This window comes from Glycine max, chromosome 17, assembly GCF_000004515.6.
Source record: "Glycine max cultivar Williams 82 chromosome 17, Glycine_max_v4.0, whole genome shotgun sequence".
Lineage (NCBI taxonomy): Eukaryota > Viridiplantae > Streptophyta > Magnoliopsida > Fabales > Fabaceae > Glycine > Glycine max.
In genome coordinates this window covers 3,618,857-3,642,748 of record NC_038253.2, presented here as the reverse complement: position 1 = coordinate 3,642,748, position 23,892 = coordinate 3,618,857, and the positions used below count along the sequence as shown (strand labels likewise).

At 35.2% G+C, this 23,892-nt stretch overlaps 4 protein-coding genes across 5 annotated transcripts; 2 read left to right on the top strand and 2 right to left on the bottom strand.

Moving 5' to 3' along the window:
- Positions 1–2,659, bottom strand: LOC100775943 (ubiquinone biosynthesis protein COQ9, mitochondrial-like). Of its 2 annotated transcripts, none has more exons than XM_026126297.2 (6): positions 2,330–2,659; positions 2,087–2,194; positions 1,183–1,344; positions 922–1,093; positions 411–484; positions 1–316 (listed from the first exon to the last, which is right to left on the bottom strand). In XM_026126297.2, exons 1-6 carry the CDS (start codon positions 2,606–2,608, stop codon positions 2–4), a joined length of 1,110 nt encoding a protein of 369 aa, XP_025982082.1. In that variant the 5' UTR covers positions 2,609–2,659; the 3' UTR covers position 1.
- A 1,060-nt stretch (positions 2,660–3,719) lies between these two features.
- On the bottom strand, positions 3,720–7,031 carry LOC100816925 (pollen receptor-like kinase 3). Its single transcript, XM_003551052.5, has 2 exons — positions 5,458–7,031; positions 3,720–4,845 (listed from the first exon to the last, which is right to left on the bottom strand). The coding sequence occupies exons 1-2, from the start codon at positions 6,713–6,715 to the stop codon at positions 4,274–4,276; spliced, it is 1,830 nt and encodes a 609-aa protein (XP_003551100.1). The 5' UTR covers positions 6,716–7,031; the 3' UTR covers positions 3,720–4,273.
- A 2,220-nt stretch (positions 7,032–9,251) lies between these two features.
- On the top strand, positions 9,252–17,882 carry LOC100818529 (probable polygalacturonase). The gene is made up of 5 exons (XM_003551054.5): positions 9,252–10,279; positions 14,233–14,353; positions 15,078–15,326; positions 16,263–16,416; positions 17,151–17,882. The coding sequence occupies exons 1-5, from the start codon at positions 9,851–9,853 to the stop codon at positions 17,674–17,676; spliced, it is 1,479 nt and encodes a 492-aa protein (XP_003551102.1). The 5' UTR covers positions 9,252–9,850; the 3' UTR covers positions 17,677–17,882.
- Positions 17,883–21,519: 3,637 nt separating this feature from the next.
- LOC100527510 (CCT motif and tify domain-containing protein) lies at positions 21,520–23,892 on the top strand. Its single transcript, NM_001250144.2, has 5 exons — positions 21,520–21,859; positions 22,371–22,518; positions 22,733–22,977; positions 23,079–23,136; positions 23,505–23,892. Exons 1-5 carry the CDS (start codon positions 21,691–21,693, stop codon positions 23,611–23,613), a joined length of 729 nt encoding a protein of 242 aa, NP_001237073.2. The 5' UTR covers positions 21,520–21,690; the 3' UTR covers positions 23,614–23,892.

Sequence of the window (23,892 nt, the reverse complement as noted above, 5' to 3'; positions counted from 1 at the left end):
TTTACAAGCTTAAAATCATTATTTTGCACTCATGACCCTGCCTGGAACTCAAGCGTTGAAAGAAGTGCCGAAAACAGACCAAATTTGAAGTAAATGAAAGATAACTAATTACTACGCGTGTATAATATAGCATCTCCTTCAAGTGACAATCAATGTCTCGGAGAAACATTGTTTGAAACAACAACATATAACCAAGGGAAAGGAGTTCCCCAGCCCGACTCATCTCTGGAAAACTTTCCCGACAAACCCTTGAAAGGAGTTCCCCAGCCCGGTACTGACAGCTTCTGCCAAATACTGTGCCTGAAAATTTTGATGTCTGAGAATTCTGGAATGCATCAAGCATGACATTTCGAAATAATTGAAAAATGAAAAATTTGAAGGACCAATCACAGTAACAACATAAGGATTACCTCTTGAATGGTTTTCTTTATATCAAAGGCATCTTTCACTCGAGCATCCAGGAAAGCCCATGTATCACGGAAATCTGCCAGAAAACAAACCACAGAAGCATTTAGAAAAGTCCTCACAAGCTACGTCTCTACCCAAAATGTCATTTTATTCAATATACATATAATACACGTACTGGAGTATTCCATGGAATAGGAAAAAATTCCATTGTTTATCAAATTAATCCTCATATATATTGCCATGGAAGCAAACAGGACAGTCTTGATTCAAGAAGATAAAGTGATTTAAAGAGAACAGAAAATTGAATCCAGTTAATATTTTCAAAGCATTCACAAAAAGAAAACATGGTCACTGCAATCATAGAACCAGAAGTTGACTTGCAAATGAATGATCATCATAAAAAGAAAGGCACAAAAACACTAGAAATGGTGAATGGATGAAAGAGAATCAAGCAAATTCTATGAAATGCTTGTGTCTTTAAAAGGGAGGGGAAGAAATTCAAGAAAAACAAACCAGGAGAGCTATCTGTCAGCATATAAATCTCAGTTGTTGAGTATATTCCTCCAAGGACAGTGCGCTTGGCATACCAATCAATGTCGGAAGCATTATCACCAGCAGCATGCCAGATCTCATCCACAAGCACTGCCCTCTGCTTAAAACTTGTAGGAACATTAACAGGTTGTGCCTGTAAACAAATTATTTCCAAAAAACTCTTTCAGGTCTATAATTCAGATAGATAAGCCTCTAAATAGGAAAAAGGGCGCATGCAGAGACCTGGATGCTAAGAGCTTGGGGCCATGTTGATATATATGGAGCTTGCATTTCTAAACGAAATCTGATAAGCTTAGAGATGCAGTCACTTGGTGTCAAATTTTTTAAACTCTCATCTGAGTCAATTTTATCAACAAGTCTTTGTAAGCAGCCGTCCATGAAATACTGAAAAATGTTTTGACATGACAGACAAAATGGTCAATTCATATAAACTAATAAGCGCAACAAGAAAAACAACATTCCAAATAATGGCTGCAACCCATTAAACTGATTGTACTAGACTACATTAGATAATATAAAAAGTGGAAGAGAATTCATGCATTGGAAACCTATAACTGAATAAAGCAACCCAAAAATACTGATAAAAATAAACAACTCTTGAATTTGTAGCTCGCCAATGGTCACATCTTACAAAGATAGGATGCTAGTAAGAATTCGCACACAATGCCAGAGGAAAAGAGATATCTGACTACTGGTAAGTGTTCTGAGTCACTTATTTCATATATAAAAACAGAAAACATTTTTCTCCTTCCGTTATTGCACTCATCCTTTTATCGGTGAAACATTTTTCCCAGTCACATTCGAGAGGATGGCTTGTCGCATAACGGCAATACAGCATATGGAAAATTTTAATACATTTTATCTTTTTTTTTTTTCTCCTCCAAGTATTTATGAAGAATTTATAAAGACAGGACCAAAATTCTAGTTATTATTAAGCAAACTAACATGAAGGTTTAACAAACACATTCAACCATCACAGGAGATAACTGTTCAAAACAGTCACAAACAATATCAAACTCTTTTAATCTACTCCAACTCCAAATATTTATCGGTAATTACTAACAATCAATTACAAGAAAACACTGTGACGGATAAGACAGTGAAAATGATAGAGGAGGAAATGCACCTCGACCAGTGTTGCTTCCTTTCTGGGCAAAGATCCAACGATAGATGGTGAAAGACCAACATCCCTTGCTCCTGCAACTAGAGCAGCTTCTGTCCACCCCAACTTTAACTGAAAAAGAAAAAGAAAAAACACAATTACCTATTGTTAGAATCATAGAATCTATACATGCAATAAAAAAACAACCGTGTGTATTGTAATTTTGGAAAATTGAATCATCAACATATAGTAGAAGAGGGAACGAACGACGTAAGAGAGCGAGGCCTGAAGCACGCGAGTTTGTTGGTCCTCGTACTTGGCTCTGGGTTTTGTGGCTGTTGAGGAAGATGAAGAAGAAGGGGACGAATCTGAAGAGTTAGGGGTTTCGGTTTCGGTGGCGACGGGAATGGGAAGTGGTTGAGTCTCGGATGTGGAAAAGCGAGAAGAGGGTATCAATATCTGAGAAGGCCGGAATCTGAGCCCAACCTTGCCAGTATAGTAGTATCTTGCACCGCTCACCAACCGCTTCGCCGCCGTTCGATACATTTCGCTACTTTCCACTGGGTTTGGGAACGAAGGACTTGGGAGAGTAGTCTTGTTTTTTTTAAGGAGAATATAGTTTTAAGTTCCTCCACGTAGCAGAGAAGTGTTTTGCCACGTGTTGGACCATCTGCCAAGAATAAAATTAAATTTTTTTTTACAGAAAAATAAAATTAAAACTTAAAAACATCATTTCCAACTAATTAATGCAACACGTCTAATTGAATATGGTAATTTAAATGTAATAAGTGTTTTTCATTTGTGATATTTTTTAGAAGAGTAATTTAGAATATTGACTCTTTTTCAAAGTTAAATTTTTATTTTTTAATTAAAAATACTCAAGATATTATATGTGAATTTGCATCCATTTTATGACTCCTTCTATTATTCTATAACATTTTTTTTATAATTTTATACGACTTAAACAATTGTCTTCTTACATATTAGCATAACTTAAAAAAAATCATTTTTCCATTAAATAAGACTTTTTTGTTGGACAATAGTATTTGCTTAAGCAATCATCATGGATTCGAAAAGCTTCAGTTCCAACCCAATTACTTGAACAAAAACAACTAATTTTTCATCAAGTTAATTTAGTTCAAGTTTGTTGCAAAAAAAAAATCAAAATTAAATCTAATCATCCATTTGGTTTTGATTGATTTGATTTTTATTCTAATAAAATCAAACAAAAATACTTGTATACACCCCTAGAAATTTTAGAGTTATGGGGGCTAGTTGAGTCGAAATACATAGATAATCACTATTATTACTTTGAATGGACATGCTCTACATTCTACAAGGTCGTGGTCGTGTGTCATTTTTGTAAACATATATATGATATATTGTACAATTAGAAAGTGTTTGAGAAAGCACTTAATTAAGTTAGCTTTTGACTTATCAACTTTTAGCAAATAACTAGCTTTTAAACTTTCAATTGGGTTACCCACGAGTTTGATCAACTATACCCTTAATTAATGTAAGAGAATGTAAAAAAAAAAAAAAAAGAAGATAAAATAACATAGGAAATTAGGCCTTTCTCATTGCAACTTGTATTAGCTAACTTTAAAAGGAAAAAAAAAAAATCTACACATGAAAAGGAGAGGGGAAGAGTGAGAAATCAAAAGCAATCCCTTGGATATATTTGATAGGAATAAAAGTAAGAGTGGGTAAATCCCAGGATACAAACTTGTAAGCAGTAAAATTGGGGGATGCATGCTGTCTGAAAAACTGGTTCCATTTTATACGAAATGCACACAATATAATTACAAGTACTGCCGTCAGCAGAAAGAGACACACCCATCGACTTAGCTTGGACTTTGACATTTTTCTCTCTTCTTCAGAAGGACCAAAAATTGGCCAAAATTCCAAGCTTCAGCATCGCACAATTTATGCTCTATTTCATAGTTTTTGGAGCGAGATAATTGACATCAACAAGTTCCTGAAACAACATGCCACCCTGATCTGCCTCCGATATTTTTCTCCCCCTCTGCCTTTCGTTCTCCCTCTGAATCATTCTCTTTAATTATCCCCGTGGACTGTGTGGTTCTCATGCACAAAGTGATTGCTGGATCAAGATGCTAATGAATGCACTCTTTCCTAGACCTGCAACGCAATTTTTCTCACCTACAAAAGCAACTTTGTACTAAGCTATCATATATTGACACAACATATTTAAACCTGAACCTCCTCTATCCTTCTAATGGCTTCCTTCATGTTAAGTCGTTGGTCGGGGTTGCTCTCCGTGCAAGCAGCCCCTACTTGGAGAAGTTGCAGCATTTGATTGAGGGAGTTGGAGTGATTGCTCATCAACTCTGGATCAATCAATTCCGCTTCTCTTCTCTCAGAAATCGCAGTGAACACCCAGTGCACTACGTCAGTCCCACCCTTGCCATTACTGTGATACTGAGAGGGGAATTTCCCAGTGATGATTTCAAGAACGATGATTCCGAGGCAATACACGTCGGTCTTCTGTGAAACATGCTGGTATGACACGTAATCGGGTGTTTTGTAGGCAAACATTGTCTGTATGGCGTAGTTGGGGTTGATGAGTGGATGAAAGGCGAAGTCGCTTAGGAGAGGCTCGTAATTTTCAGTTAGTAGAACATTACTGGATTTCAGGTTTCCATGTGGCAGCACTTCGTTAGGAAATTCAGAATAAATAAAACCCAACCCTCGTGCAATTCCCTTCACGATATTCAAACGCATTGGCCAGTTCAGGTCGGCATGACTCGATCCTCTGTCACCTGCGGAAAACATTATACCACACCCCTTAACTATATATTACCTTGCATTGTATGCATATAATTTTCATAAAATAAACAAGAGATCGAGTAACGTATAGAAAAGAGCAAATGGGAATTAATTACTAGACAAAACTTTCTTAAATGTTGAGGTGTTGTTCTCCTATCCTAATAAAAAATTGATTTCAGTAATATATATTAACCTCTAATGTAAACCTTGATTGATTACACATATTATCAAGTTGAAACTCCAATTTTAATTAGAGATCGAATGGAAACCAAAATTATAACATCAAAGTTTTGTCCTTAACCATGCTTGTTTTTGGGTAGAACCATCAAAGTTTTTGGAGTTACTACAACTCCATTTTAATTGTGGTTGTATCGACTATAATTTCGGTCACAACATCAAAATCTTTGGAGTCAGTACAATTGCTATACTCAAAATATCAAGGATTGCAACAAGAGCACAACATCAAAATCTTTGGAGGTAGTGCAATTGTGTTACTCAAAATATCAAGAAATTACAATCACTACAGTTTAAAACCTTCACCATCAATGTTTATGATTGGTTTATGATCAAATGCTATAAATGAAAGTGATTAATGTGGTACGTACCATGCAAGACGTATAGCAAGCTTCCTTTGGGCATGTATTCAGTGACAAACAGCTTTTCCTCCTTGCGGTAATGGTAAGCGAGAGGCGTAATGATGTTAGGGTTTCTGAGTCTTCCAAAGCGTCTCATCTCGGCGTCAAAGATGTCTCTGCTGACTTTATTCATCTCGCGCATCCTCTTGACCACCACAGAGAGGCCATTGTTCATGGCAGCTTTGTAGGCCGAACCCAACCCACCGTTCCCGAGAACCTCCGCGGCAGCCTTCATCAAATCGGGCAACCCAAACACGCCCTTCTCGTCGTTCACCATCACAAGGTCACCCATGCCGCCACGCGACGACCCTTTCTTCGACGAAGTAAACTCCTTCTTGCTCCCCCTCTCGGAGGCCCTGCTATGGTTCGAGCTCGGCACGTGCACTTGCACCACCTCGTCCACGTGATCCCTGCTCATCACGCTGAAGTCATCGTCGCGTCGACGCTTCGACCGCATCAACACAAAAATCATCGCCAAAGCAACAGCGGCAATGAGGATAATAACCATCTTCATCCCCCAACCCGACCCTTCTGAACTACCGGCCTCACACTCTTTAATCAAAGGCTTCCCGCAGAGCCCTTCGTTGTTGGAGAAGGAATTCGCGTCGAACCGCGACATGGCGGCGGGGATTTCTCCCTGGAGCTTGTTGTTCGACATGTCCAAGGATTTTATGCCTTGCTTGAGCTCCGGGACCGGGCCAGAGAACTGGTTGTTCTCGAGGTGGAGTTCGGTGAGGAAGCGGAGGTTGGTTAAGGAAGAGGGGATGGGGCCGGAGAAATTGTTGTCGGAGATCCATATTTTTTTCAGGGAAGCTAATTGGGAGAAGAAATCGGAGGGGATTTGGCCGGAGAAATGGTTGCGGGCTAAGTAGAGGGCCTTGAGGGCTCCGAGTTTGTTGAAGGGAGGGATCGGGCCGGAGAAGGAGTTGTTGATGAAGCTGATTGAACGGAGAGTGGGGATTTGGGTGAGGGCGTCGACGTCGATGGTGCCGGAGAGGGAGAGGTCGGCGAGGTGGAGGCTGCTGACGATGTTGTTGAAGCAGATGACGCCGAGCCACCGGGAGGAGCAAGGGCTCTGGTTGGGGACCCAGGAAGAGAGAGCAACGGGGTTGGAGAATGATTTCTTGAGGTTGAGAAGGGCTTCGTTTTCGGAGAGGGAGAAAGAGGAGAAAGGGAAGAGGAGGAGGAGGAGGAGGAGGTGGAAGAGAAGGAGGCGAACAGCGGCCATCGCCGAGCCGGAAATCTTATGCGTGTTCCGGGAGAAAAATGGACCGCTGCTCGGAGAGATTGAGGTTCTCTGATTGTGTGTGTTTTAGGATTTAGCTTTTTGTTTTGTTTTGTTTTGTTTGGATGTGGGGGGTGCGCCCGCGTACGTACGGGGGGGAATGGGAAAGCTAGCTAGGTTGTGGTGTTTGAGAGATGGATTGGAATTACCATGTCATTCTAAGAATAGCAATTAATGGAGATAGCTGTTTCCATTCATTTTGGAGATTTCGGGACCCTTTGCTTTTACGGCCATCAATCAACTCCTCCTCATGCATGCCCCCTCTCATCTCCCATGCATGCAATTTTCCTACTTCTCTCATCTATCTATATTAGCATCTGCCTAATATTATCTCTCCCTTTTTTTCCTGTTTTATAGTACACAAGACACATAACACATGTGCTAGGTTGTTTTGAAACATAAGCTAGAACTCATATCATCTTTAAATAGTGACCCTATATATGGAGACTAGCTAATTTCATCTAATCATTCATACTCGTGATTTAGTTATTTAGGTAAGTATAATCATTCCTAATAAATAACTAAATTATAAGTGGATATTATAATTATTACAACTAATTTTTAAAATTTGAACATATAACTTGTTATAAAAATACTAATAAGTTATATCTAAAATACCTAAATTATGGATGAATAAAAATAAGTTATTTAAAATACTCATTTTTGTAAATATTTTATAAAAAAAATATTTAAAATACACATAACTATAAAAATGGGTTATAATTTTATATCTACTTTTATATAATTAGTTATATAAAACTAGTTATAATTATTTTTTTAGAATTAGTTTTTCTTAACATTCATAATTTCAACTTGCAGCGTAATATGAAAGTTAAGATCGAATCAAAATTGTAATTCTAAATAGTCAGGTGCTTGAACACAAATAACTAATAACTTTAAGATCGAACCAAAATTGTTAATTGTTCAACAATTGCTAATTGTTTCCGATTCAGCGAAATTCACTCGAGATGAAATAGCCTCAAGAAACTTAAATGGAGTAACTTTTGAAGAAGGCATTTGAGCTTAAAAATGTTTAATGATCTGGATTACATAAAATGAATGTCAATTACTTGTACACTAGTACGACTGCACGCATTGTTCATATGCTAATGTCATTTAAATTTTTACCGAAGATGTAGTTAAAGATGATTTAGTGTATCTTTAGAAATTGTAACAAATTGTTTTTTGTAATTTGAGAACGCGATACCGGAACTTTTAAATGCAACAAGAAAAGCTATAAATGAAATCTACCTTGATTTAAATTTCAAGAAAAAAAATAATACTTATATTTATCAATGAGTTTAGAGAACTAACCTTAATTTGAAAGTAACATTCCATTACACGCATTCATCAATGAGTTATCAGGGTGTAGTTCTAATGTTAACCTCTGTGCCAGCTTCTCACTTTCAAAGCAAAATAATAATATTTTGAATAACGAAATTTCTATTTTATTCTACACGTCGAATGCGCATGTTGAGAAATAAAAATTAAAAAAGTGTTAAAATCTTATATTGAAACTAAAAAATATATTTATTGCATAAGTTTTTTTCTATTATTTAGTCTTTTAACCCATACACATCACATAAAATAAAAAAAAATATGCATCGAATCTTTATTGTCTAATACATTTTTGAGATAATAGAAAATATATTGACATTTGACAGGGTAAAGCACACAATTTATATTATTATTTAATTATAAATTATAATATATAATAGATTTTTATAATAATTATCTTAAAAAATCATTTAAATTATTTTTTATTGGTTAATACATAGTATAAAATCATTATATAACAATTACTATTTCTTTTGGAGTTATTTTTTATTTTAATTATTTATATTTTTTTAATATAACAAATAAGATTAATAACTTTATTATAATATTAGATTTTAAGAAAATAAATAATAAAGATGATAACTAATTTTAAAAAAGTTACTATATTAGTGTATGTTGACCCTTCTCTAATTATATTCTATATTTTTAATAATTATTTTCCTTCTAAGGTAAATCTTTATTTGTATAACCTACTTATTTCAATTTAAAAACAACATTATAATATATCATAATTTAAATTATTTATTATATGATTTAAATATTTATGTATTTTAATTATAATTTAAAAATATTCATTTATTTTTTTATTTTAAAATTATAATTATTTAAAACAAACATTTATCTTACACATTAATTAAAATAAACAACAAAATACTCCTACCTAATCTTTTAGAATTTCAAGCACAAGTGACAAGAACACCCAAATTTATTTGAGGAATAATTTTCTTTTCCGTTTCTAAAGTTTTTTAATTTTCTGGGACATCGACTGTTTTATCGATTTAATTATACATTCAATTCCTGTGCCTATATAGTCTTTTTATGAAAACTACTCATTATTAAAGTCAGAGGTTAACTTACGGATGCAAGGTTCTGCAATATTCATACGGGTGAGACGGATCTTTTACCGAGAAAACCTCGTATTTGATTATCATTATTTTAAACTTCTTTGGATCAACAATAATCATTTATCACAAGCTTAACCAATAAATTTGGACACTTATGTTCTCTTCATCATGATAAAAAAAAAAAACTACTCTTTTTATTCACTGGATCACTGCAAAAACAAATTTTAATCTGGGTAGATTAGTGATTTACATTTACCAATTTACCATTCCTACCTTGTCTGACGAGGCGAAACAGCTCAACACAAAGCCACACACACAGGTTATTGTAATTTGTAAAGGATGAGATGAGATAGGAAGAAGAAGTCGTTCAAGGATCCATGTTTTTTCATTTTGTTTTTGGACCCACTGTTATCCCATCACTGTCTCCGGAACCAAATTCCACTTCCACTCTCCCCACCTTCCCTTTCAATTCACTCCACAATTTATTTTCCCCCAAACACACCCTTCCTTCCCTCATTCTCACTGCTACATACATATACATACTCACATCTCATCCCAAAGTTCCCTCCTTTTTCACTCCCACGAAACGAATCCATGAGTAGTTCCGAGTGACGCACGTCATCATCTTCCAAATCCAACCCCATTTCGCAAAAGGGTAGGTAGGCACTTACTTTCAATGATGGTGGAGACCTCGACGCTAGGGCACTTCCACCACCAAAGGCTCGACCTTCGCCGCTGGGTCCCCGCGTTCTTCACCTCGCATAAGACCCTCTTGACCCTTCTATGGATCGCCGCCTTCGCCTCCGTTTTTCTGTGGCAGAGGAACATAGTGGGCGGGTTTCTGGTCTACGGAGGAATTCCGGGCAGGCCCATGCCCATGCTCCGCCCAATGGCCTTCAATTTGACGGATTTCGGTGGGGTCGGTGACGGCGTTACTCTCAACACCGAGGCTTTCGAGAGGGCCGTTTCTGCGGTTTCTAAGTTCGGGAAGAAAGGCGGTGCGCAGTTGAATGTGCCTCCTGGACGCTGGCTCACGGCGCCGTTTAATCTCACCAGCCACATGACTCTCTTTCTAGCTGAAGATGCTGTTATACTTGGCATTGATGTCAGTTTTCTATCTTTCCCTTTTTTTTTTTAACTCAGTGTTAATTTTGTGGTTTGTATGTTTTTATTATTATTTTTAATTATAATTATAATCATGAAGGATAATGAGGAAAGTTGTTAAGGTGGTTTGGTCACGTATATAGTAGAAAAATAGTGAAGAGAGTAGATTGTATGATTTGTAGTCCTGTGAAACTAGAGAGAGAGAGAGAGAGAGAGACAGGAGGACATTAAGATAAGTTGTTCAGAGGATCTCATAGTAAATATTTTCTCTGAAAATTTGGTCTTTAACTGAATAGAATAGCATTGGGTGGTCTATCTAGCTGATCTTACCTAGTGGGATATGGTTGTGCTTTCTCTTGTAATTTTAGTTGATGTTGTTATCATGAAGGATGCGGTTGTTCTTTCTTTAGTAACAATTTTGCGGCTCAGTGGAAAGATGGTACATTTTCCTTTCATGATATGTGATGGAGTAATTGAAATGTAAACGAGGCCCCCAAGAGAGAAATCACTTTTAGTTGAAGAACTAAAAAGTACAGTGATAAATACTTCTGTACTGTTTCAGTTTTGAATATTATATCACTGTCTTACATGTTATTGCTTGCTTGTGGAACGAATTCTCATGTTTAAATGGAATGGTTTTCTTCATGGACTTTGGTTGTCTGTTCCTTGTGTCAAAAGCAGTCATATGCTACTTGCCTTTGGATAATTTCAGAAACTAAGAGGGGGGAAAACCACCCATAGCAACTAATAAAATGTCTTTGGATAATGCAATTATTATTTCTATGATATGTTGAAGCATGCCTACAGTAGTTGGTCTGAAGTAGTTTCATTCACACATTACCTTTATTATACCATATATATATCTTTCTATGTTGGATATCTTATGTTCAGAGTTGAAGACATGTGCACTAACCCGTTTAATGTTTGGAAAGGTAAATGAATGTTGTATTTGTGAGAGTAGAACTGCAGTATCAATTATAGCATTTCTTCAAGGCTAGTTGATTGTAGTTTGGCACTTTGGCTATTGTGACTGCAGTTGTTTGGCACAATTTTTCTTTTTAAAGGATCTTTGACTTTATTCTCGCTTAGATGTAAAAATAGGAGAACATACTATACCACAAGCCTCACATTTTAAATACCTTGGGTCCATCATACAAAATGATGGGGAGATACAGGGTGATATCAACCACAAGATCCAAGTAGGGTGGATGGAATGAAGGAATGCTCTGGGTGTGATATGTGATAGAAAAGTACCACTCAAGCTTAAAGGGAAATTTTATAACACAACCATAAGATCTGTGATGTTGTATGGGACAGAGTGTTGGATAGTAAAGAGTCAACAAGAAATTAAATGTCGCAAAGATGATTTTTGCAGAGAGAATGATAGAGAGAGAAAGTGAGAGAGAGCAGTAGAGAGAGAAAGAGTGACCAAGTGAGAGAGCGAAACAGAGAGAGGGTAATTGAGACACCCAGTCTCAGCTATGCCGGAAAAGGGTACCAGCGACCTACTGCGACGATAGTGGCCGCAAGACTAGGGGAGGGGAGGCAGAAGAATTGGAGGGATGCACCAGATGTGTATTCATTCTACTTCACGCGATTCCCAGAGGATGTGGGGGAAAAGGAACTATGGTTTGAGTTCAAAAAATGGGGTGACGTCAGATAGATTTTTATTGCAAAGAAAAGAAATAGGAGCAGAAGGAGATATGACTTTGTGAGGTTCAAAGGGGTTGATGATGTCTGGAAACTTGAGAAACAGCTGGGTAATCTGATCATAGGTGGCCTTAAAATGCATGCGAACCTCCCGAAACATGGAAGGGTGGGGAAGCCGATAGAGAAATTCCATAAGGAGGATCAGTATAAGCAGGGGCTACAAGGAGATATGCAGGTAGACAGAGTCAACGAAAGAGTCAGGGCGATAACAGCACAAACACCAGCGAAAGGAGGAAAACAGCAGAATTGTACTCAGCAACAGACATTGTCAGTTTCATATGCAACACCGGTGACGATGGGCAGCAAAACGATAGAGAAAAGATGGTCTCCGACAGCTATTCAGGCGATGAAAAAGCCTTCCCAATCATCAATTCGGCTCACGATATCCATGGAGGAGAGGAAATGGTTCAGCAGTGCTTGGGTAGGCAGACTACGGAACTTGTTGATGTTCGATAGATTAGAGGAAGAATTTTTGTGGGATGGAGGGGAAGATATTTGGCCAAAATACCTTGGTGATGATATGGTGCTACTCTTGGGCCTTAGTGACGAAAAAGCAGAGAAAAGATGGGATTATGAATACAATCATTAGAAAGAAAGCTCATGTACCTCCTATTATAGAAGAAAATGGTAAAGTTTTGTCTTAGATGGTTTAAGCATGCATGGAGAAGACTTGAAGGAGCACCTATGAGGAACAATGATTGAGTGGTTACATAAGCTTCAAAACAAACACTGTTGCTGTATAATAACAGCCACAGGGCCAAAAACTGTCAGTTACACATCCACTGCCAGAGAGGAGGGGACCACCAACAAGCAGCAATTAAACGATAGCAACCAACCAGCAATTTAATAAGCATGTGTCCAGGCAAACAAGGGGACCAGTGGCACAATACATGTAGAAAAATCACTCCAGCAGCTCAATAATAACAACCAGCTCTCATTTTCAGGAGGCAGGACCACCTGCACCATCACTTGTAATTAGAAGACATAGGAACAAAGGAAATAACTTTGGGAGGAACAGAGGAAAGTAGAAACGTTAATGAAGAATGAACTAATGAATGAGAAATGCTATAATGTGAATAGAGGGCACAGAGGGTCTGACGGTAGGCGAAAAACCAGCCCATTCCCTCCCTATTCTGATATTTTTTGGATAAATAAATAAAATGTTATCTTAGGGTTTTAAAAATTCAGGTCGCACATGACCAAATCCATTTTCGGTGTGTGTCCCCTTTTGCCAGTTGTGGTGTCTGGAAATTGTGATTCACCTCCAATACAAGCGATTCATGCCCAAAAATGCAACACACCACAATTCGTATCAACAGCAACTTGAATTGTATCATATCATACAATTCATATAACAAATCATAAGATACTTACTGCCATGATGGGCATATATTTCAATTTAATACAAGAGTTTTGATCAAGCTTGGAGCATGAAGAATAAAAAACAATTCTTTAAAATGCTAGTGAGAGACCAATATGGTAGGATTGATGAAGAGCACCAAGGACTGAGTTCTAGGTGATCAAATTGATTCTATGAAATAATATCTGGGTAGGGCTGCTGTTCAGACTATATGCTGTTGTACAAAATGACAATTCCTAATTGAGCTTTAAAGAGTAGAATATTGCTTGATCTATCTTTTTGACAAAAGTTATTGTACCTAGATGATAATAAACTTAGATGTTGTCCGAAGTCAATTTTCTGGCTTGCTGAATTTCTTTATACCAGCCAGATTTTTGTATAATGTATAACTGTTGGAAACATGAGTATCCATCATAGGATATTCTGGAAGCTAATGTACATCTACATTGCGCCCTTGGCATTGAGTGGGAGAATTTGGACAATTGGACTTGATATCTATGACTCTAGTTAATTATCACTGGATTATGTATTCTGCTAAGAGGAGTGCTAGCAACACACTCTTTACTATTGGTCTAAATTTATTGGAAACTGCAAAATCAGGTATGAAGTTCATTGAATGAGAAGTGGAACCCATAAATTATTGTGATTTTCAATAAATTCCAACCAATAATAGAAAGTGTGATCACAAGAGTATGTTAAAAAGTGTATTGCTAGCATGTCTCATTCGGCTGAATCTTATCATTGAGCTCTTCAATTGTAGTTATATTTGTAATTTTATCTTTCTCTTTGATAAATCTATTTCTTTCATTACATATCTCTTCCGCTCTCTCATAATTAAACATTTTACTGACACTATATTTGTCATCTTACGTGATGGCTAACAGGATGAAAAATATTGGCCACTGATGCCTCCATTGCCTTCATATGGGTATGGGAGGGAGCATCCTGGGCCTCGATATGGCAGTTTGATTCATGGTCAACATCTTAAAGATGTTGTGATAACAGGTGAGGATTTTTCATCCTGCTTCCAATGTATGTGAAGGAATACAAAAGTCATACTTGGTATCCAATGTCATTGTCACATTCAAGTCTTTATCTTGCAGTGTAATCTTTTTTTTTGAAGGGTCTTGCAGTGTAATCTAATTGTTGCATTTTGAGGAACAAGAAGGAAAATTGGCTTTTAGAGCCTCAAAAGGAAAATAATATTGTCCAAACTTGCCTTTGTAGTTGACTTTATATATTTTCAAAGGCTTAAGCTTATGTTGAACAACAATTGGTATAGTTCCTTATTGACTAATATTTTGTCAAATTAATTTTTCTAGTGTTTATATCGATTTGAATCAATAATGTTTCAATATTTGTTGAGAAATCAGTTGCTTTAGCATTTGCTAATATTTCCTTGGTGTAATTTAGTTTGGCTCACCTCCTATACCTCATTAAAGGGAAAAGGTTTAGCATAACACAAGTCTTCCTTTATTCATGTCAATTCTCATGCTACTTAGACTTATTATATAAACAACCACCTTGAAGGATAATGCACTAGTAGGGAGAAATCTCTGACCAAGATATAAGCAGTGCACTAATTAGGAGGCAATCATTATCAGGATAAGCAATGCTAGCACAGCACTGTTTTTTTTTTTTTTTCTATCTCCCCTTCCCCCATGTTCTATGTGATGCTTAAGCTTAATTTACAACTTTATCTGATTTCATCTATTGCCAAAACTGACAGGGCATAACGGTACCATAAATGGACAGGGACAGTCATGGTGGAAAAAATATCGCCAGAAGCGTCTCAACCACACTAGGGGGCCACTTGTTCAGATCATGTTTTCTAGTGACATTGTGATCACTAATATTACTTTGCGTGACTCTCCTTTCTGGACAATTCATCCATATGACTGCAAAAACATTACAATAAAAGGTGTGACTATATTGGCTCCTGTGTTTGGAGCTCCAAATACTGATGGCATAGATCCTGGCAAGTATCTTCTACTGAATACTAAAATTTATTTCATATCTTAATGTATGGTCTATAATTTGCTGATTAGTTATATGCCAATTGTTAAGGAAATAGATTTTGGCGATTAGGTGAGGATAGCTTCATCTTGATAGCTAGCAATGACAAAGAAACCAACTTGAGAGTTAATGTAAACGAAGTTGCATACTAAGGGTTTATTATTATGTATGGTGGAAGGGTGGAAGCATAATCCTGTAAATAATTTGATTTTTCTGGCCAGCTGAACCATTTCTCAGTATATGTACGGCTGTACGCTAATTGATTCAGTGGGAAAACGATTATACAGGCAGGAATAGGTTAATTTGTTTTTTCCTTTGTCTTTTTTTTGTGTAAGCTTGTGTGAGGTGCCAGATTTTTGGGAAATGTGCTTCAAGTCTGTGGGTGATTAATTTTAGAATTTAGTGTTCCATAACTTGTGCGAGATGTTTGTTTGTTGTGCACAAACAAGATATACTAAATTTAACCCGACACCTGTAATACTTTACTCCCTTTGGTCTCAAATATAAGAAAAAAAACATGGCACACTAACTAAGAAAATTAGTTAACCATATTTAATTGCATCAATTTCAATTAAAAAGTATTTTTTTTCCCAACTTACCCTTCATTGGAACTTGGTATCAAGGATAGGAAAGAGTCATTGAAACCAGCTTCTCAATTAAATGAAGGGTATTTTAGAGATAGTAGCATTAAATAAGGTAAAGTTAGTTGAAATTTTCTTATATTTGAGACCAAGAAAAAAGTGGTTTTTTTCTTTTTATATTTGAGACCAAAGGGAGTATTTGCTTTGTGTGTCAATTATCAGCCTGAGAGGTATCTAACTTTTAACTTTAATTTTCATCTAATTTTATTGTTTGTATGAAGAATTTTAATAAACACTAATTTCTATGGTATGAGCAGACTCTTGTGAGGATATGCTGATAGAGGACTGTTACATAAGTGTGGGAGATGATGCAATTGCTGTAAAAAGTGGCTGGGATCAGTATGGAATTGATTATGGAAGGCCTTCCATGAATATAATGATCCGAAACCTTGTTGTTCGCTCTATGGTCAGGTGAATCCCTAACCCAACCAATTTGTAATTTTCTGAATGCCTTTCAGCATCTTTTTATTTGGGAAAATAATCACTTTCTTTAGGCAGCTTTGTAAAAAAAAGGGTTACTTTCCCATAATTTAAGCTTTCCCAAACACAAGGTAACTGCTGCTTTTAGTATGCCTGCATAATGAAGAGCCTGAGTGTAAATAAATTATTTCTGACTATATCGTGCCATGCATTTTTTACCATGTCTGTAAAATGTATAAATACCCAGGAAACACCGGTTTCATGTCTTATCTTGCTTTATGCTTCACCTGAATTTTTAACAGTACTCTAAGCTATGCAATTCTACGCATTTTCAAGAAATACATATTTGCCATTATGCCATACCTGATTTGGTTATTCTACCACCAGCATGATACCATGTGTAATTTGTGCTTTTGTTTGAAATTATCTTTGGAGCCTCTCTTTTCCTTTCAATCTTTTATTGAATAACCTCACTCGTGGATCTCAATAGTCTACATATGTGGTTCATAGACTCCAGGTAAAATCAACACCTTTGTCTGACTGATGTCAACTTTTCCAATTGATGGTCCTGGATATATTTGTATAGATATTTCTTGTTAACTTTTCTTTGCATAAACCAATCTTAGTTAAATTTTGACAGCTTCATATCAGTTTGTGTCTGTCTATCTCATCATGTATTGGGGTCTTCATATCTTAATGATTTTATTTTTTATCAAATGGAACAGTGCTGGCATCTCAATAGGCAGTGAAATGTCTGGCGGGGTATCCAATGTCACGGTGGAGAATCTTCTTATATGGGATTCTAGGCGCGGTGTGAGGATCAAGACCGCCCCTGGACGAGGAGCATATGTGCGCCAAATAACTTATCGGAATATAACATTTGAGAATGTTCGAGTTGGAATTGTTATGAAGACAGATTACAATGAACACCCTGATGATGGGTATGACCCTTTGGCACTCCCAATTCTCAGAGACATAAGCTTTACCACAGTCCATGGCCAAGGAGTTCGCGTGCCAGTACGCATACACGGTAGTGAAGAGATTCCTGTGAGAAATGTGACTTTTAAAGATATGTCAGTTGGTCTAACCTACAAGAAGAAGCATATCTTTCAGTGTGCATTTGTTCAAGGCCGTGTAATAGGTACCATCTATCCTGCTCCCTGTGAGAACCTTGATCGGTACAATGAGCAAGGACAGTTGGTAAAGCATTCTGCGTCCCAGAATGTAACAGATATAGATTATGATTTTTGAGGTTTCATGTTCACTAATTCCTGGCCTTGTTCCTTTTACTAGGGCCTCAATTTATGTCTGTATTAGATCATTTTTTGTGGAGGTTGGAGAAGTCAAGTCACGCTTTTCTTTTTTTAATTCTGTAAGTTCACTTGTCTACATTTTATAGCTTTCTGAAATGGAGTTGTAAATACAGAAAATTTTCATATGCGTACGTAAGTTTACTAGATAAGGGGGATTATTGCAAGCAAGAGAATTATGAATTTGTCATTATGCATTCATTTTTCTGCTGAGGAAGATTAGAGCATTCCCACTGAGCTCTGAGTGTAATATAAAAAAGAACTGCAAAGCCTAGTAATGCAAGTGATTTAATTTTGTCAACAGGTGAACCTTATAGTAGTAGTATCAAATAATGCGAGGTCGGTTGTAAGCTTAACATTTTCCTATAACTTGGTGCCACAGACCTTCTATTTCAATCCCTGGACCCTATCACTTTAAAGATCTTCTCTCATCCATCTACTCTTTCTTCTAAAGTCCTTGGTTACTGATTATTTGTCACATTCCTCAAAATGTGGAATTTCTTAACCTCGTTCCAGATATTTTTCTGCCTGAAGAAGCGGTAGAAACAATACAGGGTGGGTACTCCTCAACAACCACACATTCATGGTTGTTTCACGGTCAAAGTGTGTGTAACATAGTTGTTTATCACCTCACACAATCAACTTTATATAAAATGCAATTTGTCGATTATAAATATATATTATCTCAATTTTATTTTTTATTTTTTGTCAAATGTAAACAACTGTAAAAATATAGTCAAAGGGTTTTTAACTTTTATATATTTTAAAAGTATATTATATCAATTTTAATGACAGCGTATATAATAGGTTATTAAATAATGTTAGATTAATATAAGATTTTATAAATATGATATGTATAATAAAAAATAAGCCTCTCCAACCCGAATTCTGTCAAGTCAATACATCTAAAAATAAGCCTCCAATTGGTTTTGTGTTCGGTTTGCAACTCTATAAACCCAATGGGTGATGCAGATTTAGGCCCTGTAATTGTTGGCAAAATGAAGGGTGTTTCGTAAAGGGGAATCAATAGACAATACTTTAGAGAGGTCACGAGTCATGACTCATGACTGATGAACATGAACATCACCTTAAGACTCAGTCTTGGCCCGTGACACCTCCATCAAATGAATAATATTATTTCTACATTATTTATTATTATACTTTACTATAGTTTATTTTAAAATTATGTACTACTATTCCGGCGTCAAATAAGGAAAAAAAATTAATTCACCCTAACTAACTACGAAAACTATGAAAATAAATTAGTTAATCACGTTTAATTGTATCAATCTTATTTAAAAATTATTTTTCTAATTTATCTTTCGTTAAAATTTATTATTAGGAATAAAGAAGAATTATTAAAAATAAAATCTCAATTAAATAAAATTATTTTAGAAATAATAAAATATTATATTTTAGAGAAATAAAATGTATGTATTTTTATATTTGAGACCGAAAGAAGTATATTTTAATATTTTATTTATTTTTTCATAAAATAAAAACACAATGCACCAGTATTATCAATGAACAAATGATAAAGTTCACATATATTTCTACAAATAGCTTTCTTTTTTGTTCCTTTTTTAAGAGTAAGCCATGCCTTATAAGAAGCTGTTTGGTCTGGCGGTGTTATTTGTGTGTACCAAACAAACTTTGCCGCACCACAAAACTCCGCGTTACACACACGGAAGATTTTGCTTTCCATTTCCACTTGTTTAGGTTTTCATTAGTATTATATTTTATCGTTCTTTTTCTCTGTATTGATTTCTAAAAAGTAGTCAATTAGCTATGAACTCTTTTCTCTCCTGGCCTCTTCAATTTTTAAAGACAGTGTGTGAAGTGTGAACAACTCGTGTTCTTAAACAAATTTCATCCTACTTTTTTTCTCCTGGCCTATTCAATTTTAAGACAGTATAAACAGTTGTTAAATTAAGTTTTAACTAGTTGTAATATTGTAACTAATTGTAAATCATTTTTAATAAAATTTCTAAAATAATTATCATCAATATATAACTTGAAAACTTTTTTATAAGGTGAAATTGACAATAACGATTTATGGGTATATGCTATTCGTAGCAATTAGAAGTGTCCTGGTGTTTATATTCCATTGACTTTTTTGGTTTTTCATAAATATTTTTTTATGAAAAGAATTTTGTTAGAGTCATTATCGGACATTAAATATATAAACACCTCTTTCAATATAACCTTAATTTACACATGAGCCATTACCTATTTTTGTTTCACCCAAATTCGATGATTTTATATGCCTTAATTTGATTAAAAATACTAATCATGCCTCAAATTCTTGAAAACGATCGAATAGTACATTTTTTTTCATTATGTTTAAGATTATTGTACATAGTCCCTGAAAAAAGATTATTGTATATAAATTAAAAATTATTCTATCTGAACTAAAATATCTTTATTTAATACTTTAATATTTGATACTTGCATCATGTACCATTACTGGGCAGTGGATATTAAATAAGAATATATTTAAAAGTATTGATTAAATTTAGAAATTTTAAAACATCAATTATTTTTTTAGGGGTAGCTACAAAAAGATATAAAAAAAAAAAGAGAAGGATGTAGTATATCGTAATTGAAAACATGTTTAAAAAAAACATAATATGGAGAATTGGTAATGCAAATTGTTTTGAAACTTGTTTTTTAAGACAATGTATTGATACTTACAACTACCCAAATTAACTCCAAACTAATTAGATTTGAATTTTGTTTTCAGAAAATTTGATTCCCTTTTTAATCAAGTCCAAAATTATGATTTTCTCATGTAATAAATATTTTTTATAAATTATTTTTTAACAAAAACTACTTATAATTTTTTAACCCATATGTTCGCTAGATAAAAAAAAACTTCATCCTATTAATAATTATACAAACTTGAATAAGAATATTAGAATTTAAATAATAATAATAATAGATTTAATTAAGTTTTTAACCTCCCAACTTTTTTTATATAAGAAATTTTAGTGATATTCTTTTCTCCTAATTTAAATATAAGATCTAAAAAATACATGATTATCAATAAATTTTAACCAAAGAGTGTTGGAAAGATACTATTATTAGAAAGAATGATAGGAGCATTCTTTTGTTTTTTTAAATTTCAAATTTTTAGTTTCTCAAATTCTTCGGTTAATTTTTAATTCGTCATTAATTTTCCATTTTACACTATTTTATTAGATGGCTTTTCATTATTTACTTTTGACAATGAATTGTGGTTAAACGAAAATATAAAATTATTTTTCCTGTTGCAAAATAATAGTTGTGTTAGGTTATTTTATAAATATTAATAAAAATTAATAAATGAATGAAAAAATAATAATGTTATATCATTATTTATTTATAAATTTTATTATTCACGGTTAATACTATAAAAGATATAAATGAAAAATAATTAAGATTAAAGATGATAATTATAATGAGACGGCGAGTATTTTATACAATAAGTGTAATAAATTGAAACTGAATACTAAAAAATAAAGTATAATAAATTGAAGACACAGTGTTTGTGCATGTGATATGAGCTGTGGTTCACAATGTTAAAAAACGCATTAATGGCACTGAGGAGCGCAGTCTTGAAAGGAAGCGAACCACGTAATTGCTTGCGGTGTGCACACAACAAAAGCCAACGACAAAACTTTGCCGCATCCCTTTAACCAACGCAAACAACACGTGGTGGAAACTTCTCTTCAAATTTAATTTAATTATTAAAAAATAAAGAACCACAACATTATATTAAATTTAAAACACCCACATATTCCTCGTGCTTCAATTTTATTTTCCCAATTGTCAACCTTATTATATATACCATAAACCATAAACCCTTCGCCACCACCAACCATTAGCTTCTTCCATCCTCAGAGCTTGCCGTCAACAACGATTCCTTTCGGTTTTCTGTTTCTCTGGATTCATTTTCATTTTTACGGCTACCAGAATGTCCAGCTCATCGGAATATTCGGCATTTTCCGGCCCCCGCCCGGCCAAGTCGCCGGCCGAGAAGTCCACTTTCTCTCAGACTTGTAGTCTATTGAGCCAATACATCAAGGAAAAAGGTGCCTTCGGAGACCTTACCCTCGGGATGACTCGCACCCCCGATACTTACGGTACCTATTTAATTTTATTCCTCAATTAACCCTAAATTAATTGAATTTTATTCTGTTAGAACTTAGAAGGAAGCCAATTCGTCAAATCGTTGGTTTCGATTAAGTTTTTATTTTTATTTTTGTTCTTAGACCGCTTGAGCTTTTCTCTATGTTCAATGTTTCAAATGCTTTCGATTGCTCAACTTTTATTGGATACTTATGTAAAAACGGATCTTAATCTGACTCGTGGTTTCTAAATTTTCCTTCTTATTCGGAGAGGAATAAAAGGTATCTCAACCGATAGCGATGCAAAATGAGAAGTTTAACAAAAACGTGTTTTGCCTTTGGATATGAGCCCTAACCGTCCATATTTTTCTCCTTGAAATGTTACGGATTGTTCTCCTAAAAGAAAGTGATTTTGTGTGGTCGATTGCTATATAACACGAACTTTAACATATGTGTTCCTAAGCTAAAGCTGCCATGGACTTGCATGTTTTCTATACGAGTTTTCCTTAACCTCCTTGTTTCACAGGTTCCCCTGAGACATCGTGTCACTCTGCAACAACCATGGAGTTGTTTCCCACCATCATCAAGCAACGGAACCCAACTACTGTGGATTTCCTATCTCCCCAGAGTGCTTATCCTCACCACTCAGAGGTTCCAACCATGGTCAAATCAAGGTGTGTTGTTGTGCTTAATTAGCTACGAAGTTAGTTAACAGATTTTCGTGTGTCATTCTTTGTGTGAGGGGAATGGATTCTCTGCATTCACTTTATAGCAGTGCATGAGATCGTAGTCCTTCAATAAGTGTTCCTCTGGAGGAAATCTGTTGAGTCATGAATGCATAAAGTTTCATAATGATTAATAAGTGTTCCTTTATTTAATGATCTACAGTGCATTTAAGTCTATAGAGAAGGAGCCTAAAGCTGCTCAGTTGACAATCTTTTATGCTGGGCAAGTTGTTGTGTTTGATGATTTTCCTGCTGAAAAATTGGAGGAGATAATGTCATTAGCCGGCAAGGGAATATCCCAAAGCCAAAACACCTCTGCATGTGCTCACACTCATAACCAGCAAGGGAATCATCCTTCCTTTGTTCCTAATGTCTCCCCTCAAGCACCGTCCAGACCAATTGTTTGTGGTACTTTCTTTTGATCTCTACTATTTTGAGATGACCAAAGCCAATACTTTTGTATTATGTTTCATGTTTTTTTTCTGATCATAAATTTAATTTCTGTACAGAACTGCCAATTGCTAGGAAAGTTTCACTTCATCGGTTCCTTTCTAAGAGAAAAGATAGGTAAGCCTCTCAAACAAGGAAATATTGCTTGGTGATTCTGTTTGTTATGAGGCTGCATCTTTGATTTTTTTTTCCCTTTTCAAACATAAACTTTTATCCCTCTCTTAGATTGATCATTTGAAACAATCTCAGTATCAACCAGTTTGTGTAGTGAATGTCTGGCCTTTTTGCGTGGTCTGATTATGTCTAGTTTTTGTGTCATGGAAAATTGATGCATCGTGCTATTTTCTTAGTAAAGATTAAAGAAGGAATTAATCTAGTGCATTGTGCAAATCAGTTTTCCACTTTTTGTCCTGCAACTATCCGCTGAGTAATGTTGTTTCGGCCTAATTGACTAATTCTGTTATCTTTTTATGCTGTGTTTGCAGAATTGCTTCCAAAGCACCATATCAAATAAACAATCCCAACTCTGCTTCAAATAAGCCGGCTGAATCCATGACATGGCTAGGATTAGGTGCTCAATCAACACAATTCTGAGTGCATTTGCAGTTTTGAGTAGTTTTAGCCTCTTTTTTTTTTATATATATTTGATTTTGTAGTTCTTTGTCGTTTTAACTTCTACTCTAGACTTTGATAGATATTAGTAGTAGTTGAAGGCTTCAATTTTTATGATTGCAAATATTTCCTGTAATTAGTATTTCAAATTCTTGTATTCATTCTTCTCATTTCTTTTGTTTGTTACCTTCCTTCATTTGTCGCTTTCCCAACTCTTTTTCCGCTACCAAAGAGAATCAATATTAACCTGAACAATCAAAA

Excerpts from the sequence above, each read along its gene's own strand:
- LOC100818529 (XM_003551054.5), top strand. The coding sequence starts at position 9,851 with ATGATGGTGGAGACCTCGACGCTAGGGCACTTCCACCACCAAAGGCTC. Across the intron at positions 10,280-14,232 it reads CTGTTATACTTGGCATTGAT|GATGAAAAATATTGGCCACT; the intron begins GTCAGTTTTCTA and ends GATGGCTAACAG. Across the intron at positions 15,327-16,262 it reads TACTGATGGCATAGATCCTG|ACTCTTGTGAGGATATGCTG; the intron begins GCAAGTATCTTC and ends TGGTATGAGCAG.
- LOC100775943 (XM_026126297.2), bottom strand. The coding sequence starts at position 2,608 with ATGTATCGAACGGCGGCGAAGCGGTTGGTGAGCGGTGCAAGATACTAC. Across the intron at positions 1,345-2,086 it reads AGGAAGCAACACTGGTCGAG|TATTTCATGGACGGCTGCTT; the intron begins GTGCATTTCCTC and ends AACATTTTTCAG. Across the intron at positions 317-410 it reads TAAAGAAAACCATTCAAGAG|ACATCAAAATTTTCAGGCAC; the intron begins GTAATCCTTATG and ends CAGAATTCTCAG.
- LOC100816925 (XM_003551052.5), bottom strand. The coding sequence starts at position 6,715 with ATGGCCGCTGTTCGCCTCCTTCTCTTCCACCTCCTCCTCCTCCTCCTC. Across the intron at positions 4,846-5,457 it reads CTTGCTATACGTCTTGCATG|GTGACAGAGGATCGAGTCAT; the intron begins GTACGTACCACA and ends TGTTTTCCGCAG.
- LOC100527510 (NM_001250144.2), top strand. The coding sequence starts at position 21,691 with ATGTCCAGCTCATCGGAATATTCGGCATTTTCCGGCCCCCGCCCGGCC. Across the intron at positions 22,519-22,732 it reads CCAACCATGGTCAAATCAAG|TGCATTTAAGTCTATAGAGA; the intron begins GTGTGTTGTTGT and ends AATGATCTACAG. Across the intron at positions 22,978-23,078 it reads GTCCAGACCAATTGTTTGTG|AACTGCCAATTGCTAGGAAA; the intron begins GTACTTTCTTTT and ends ATTTCTGTACAG.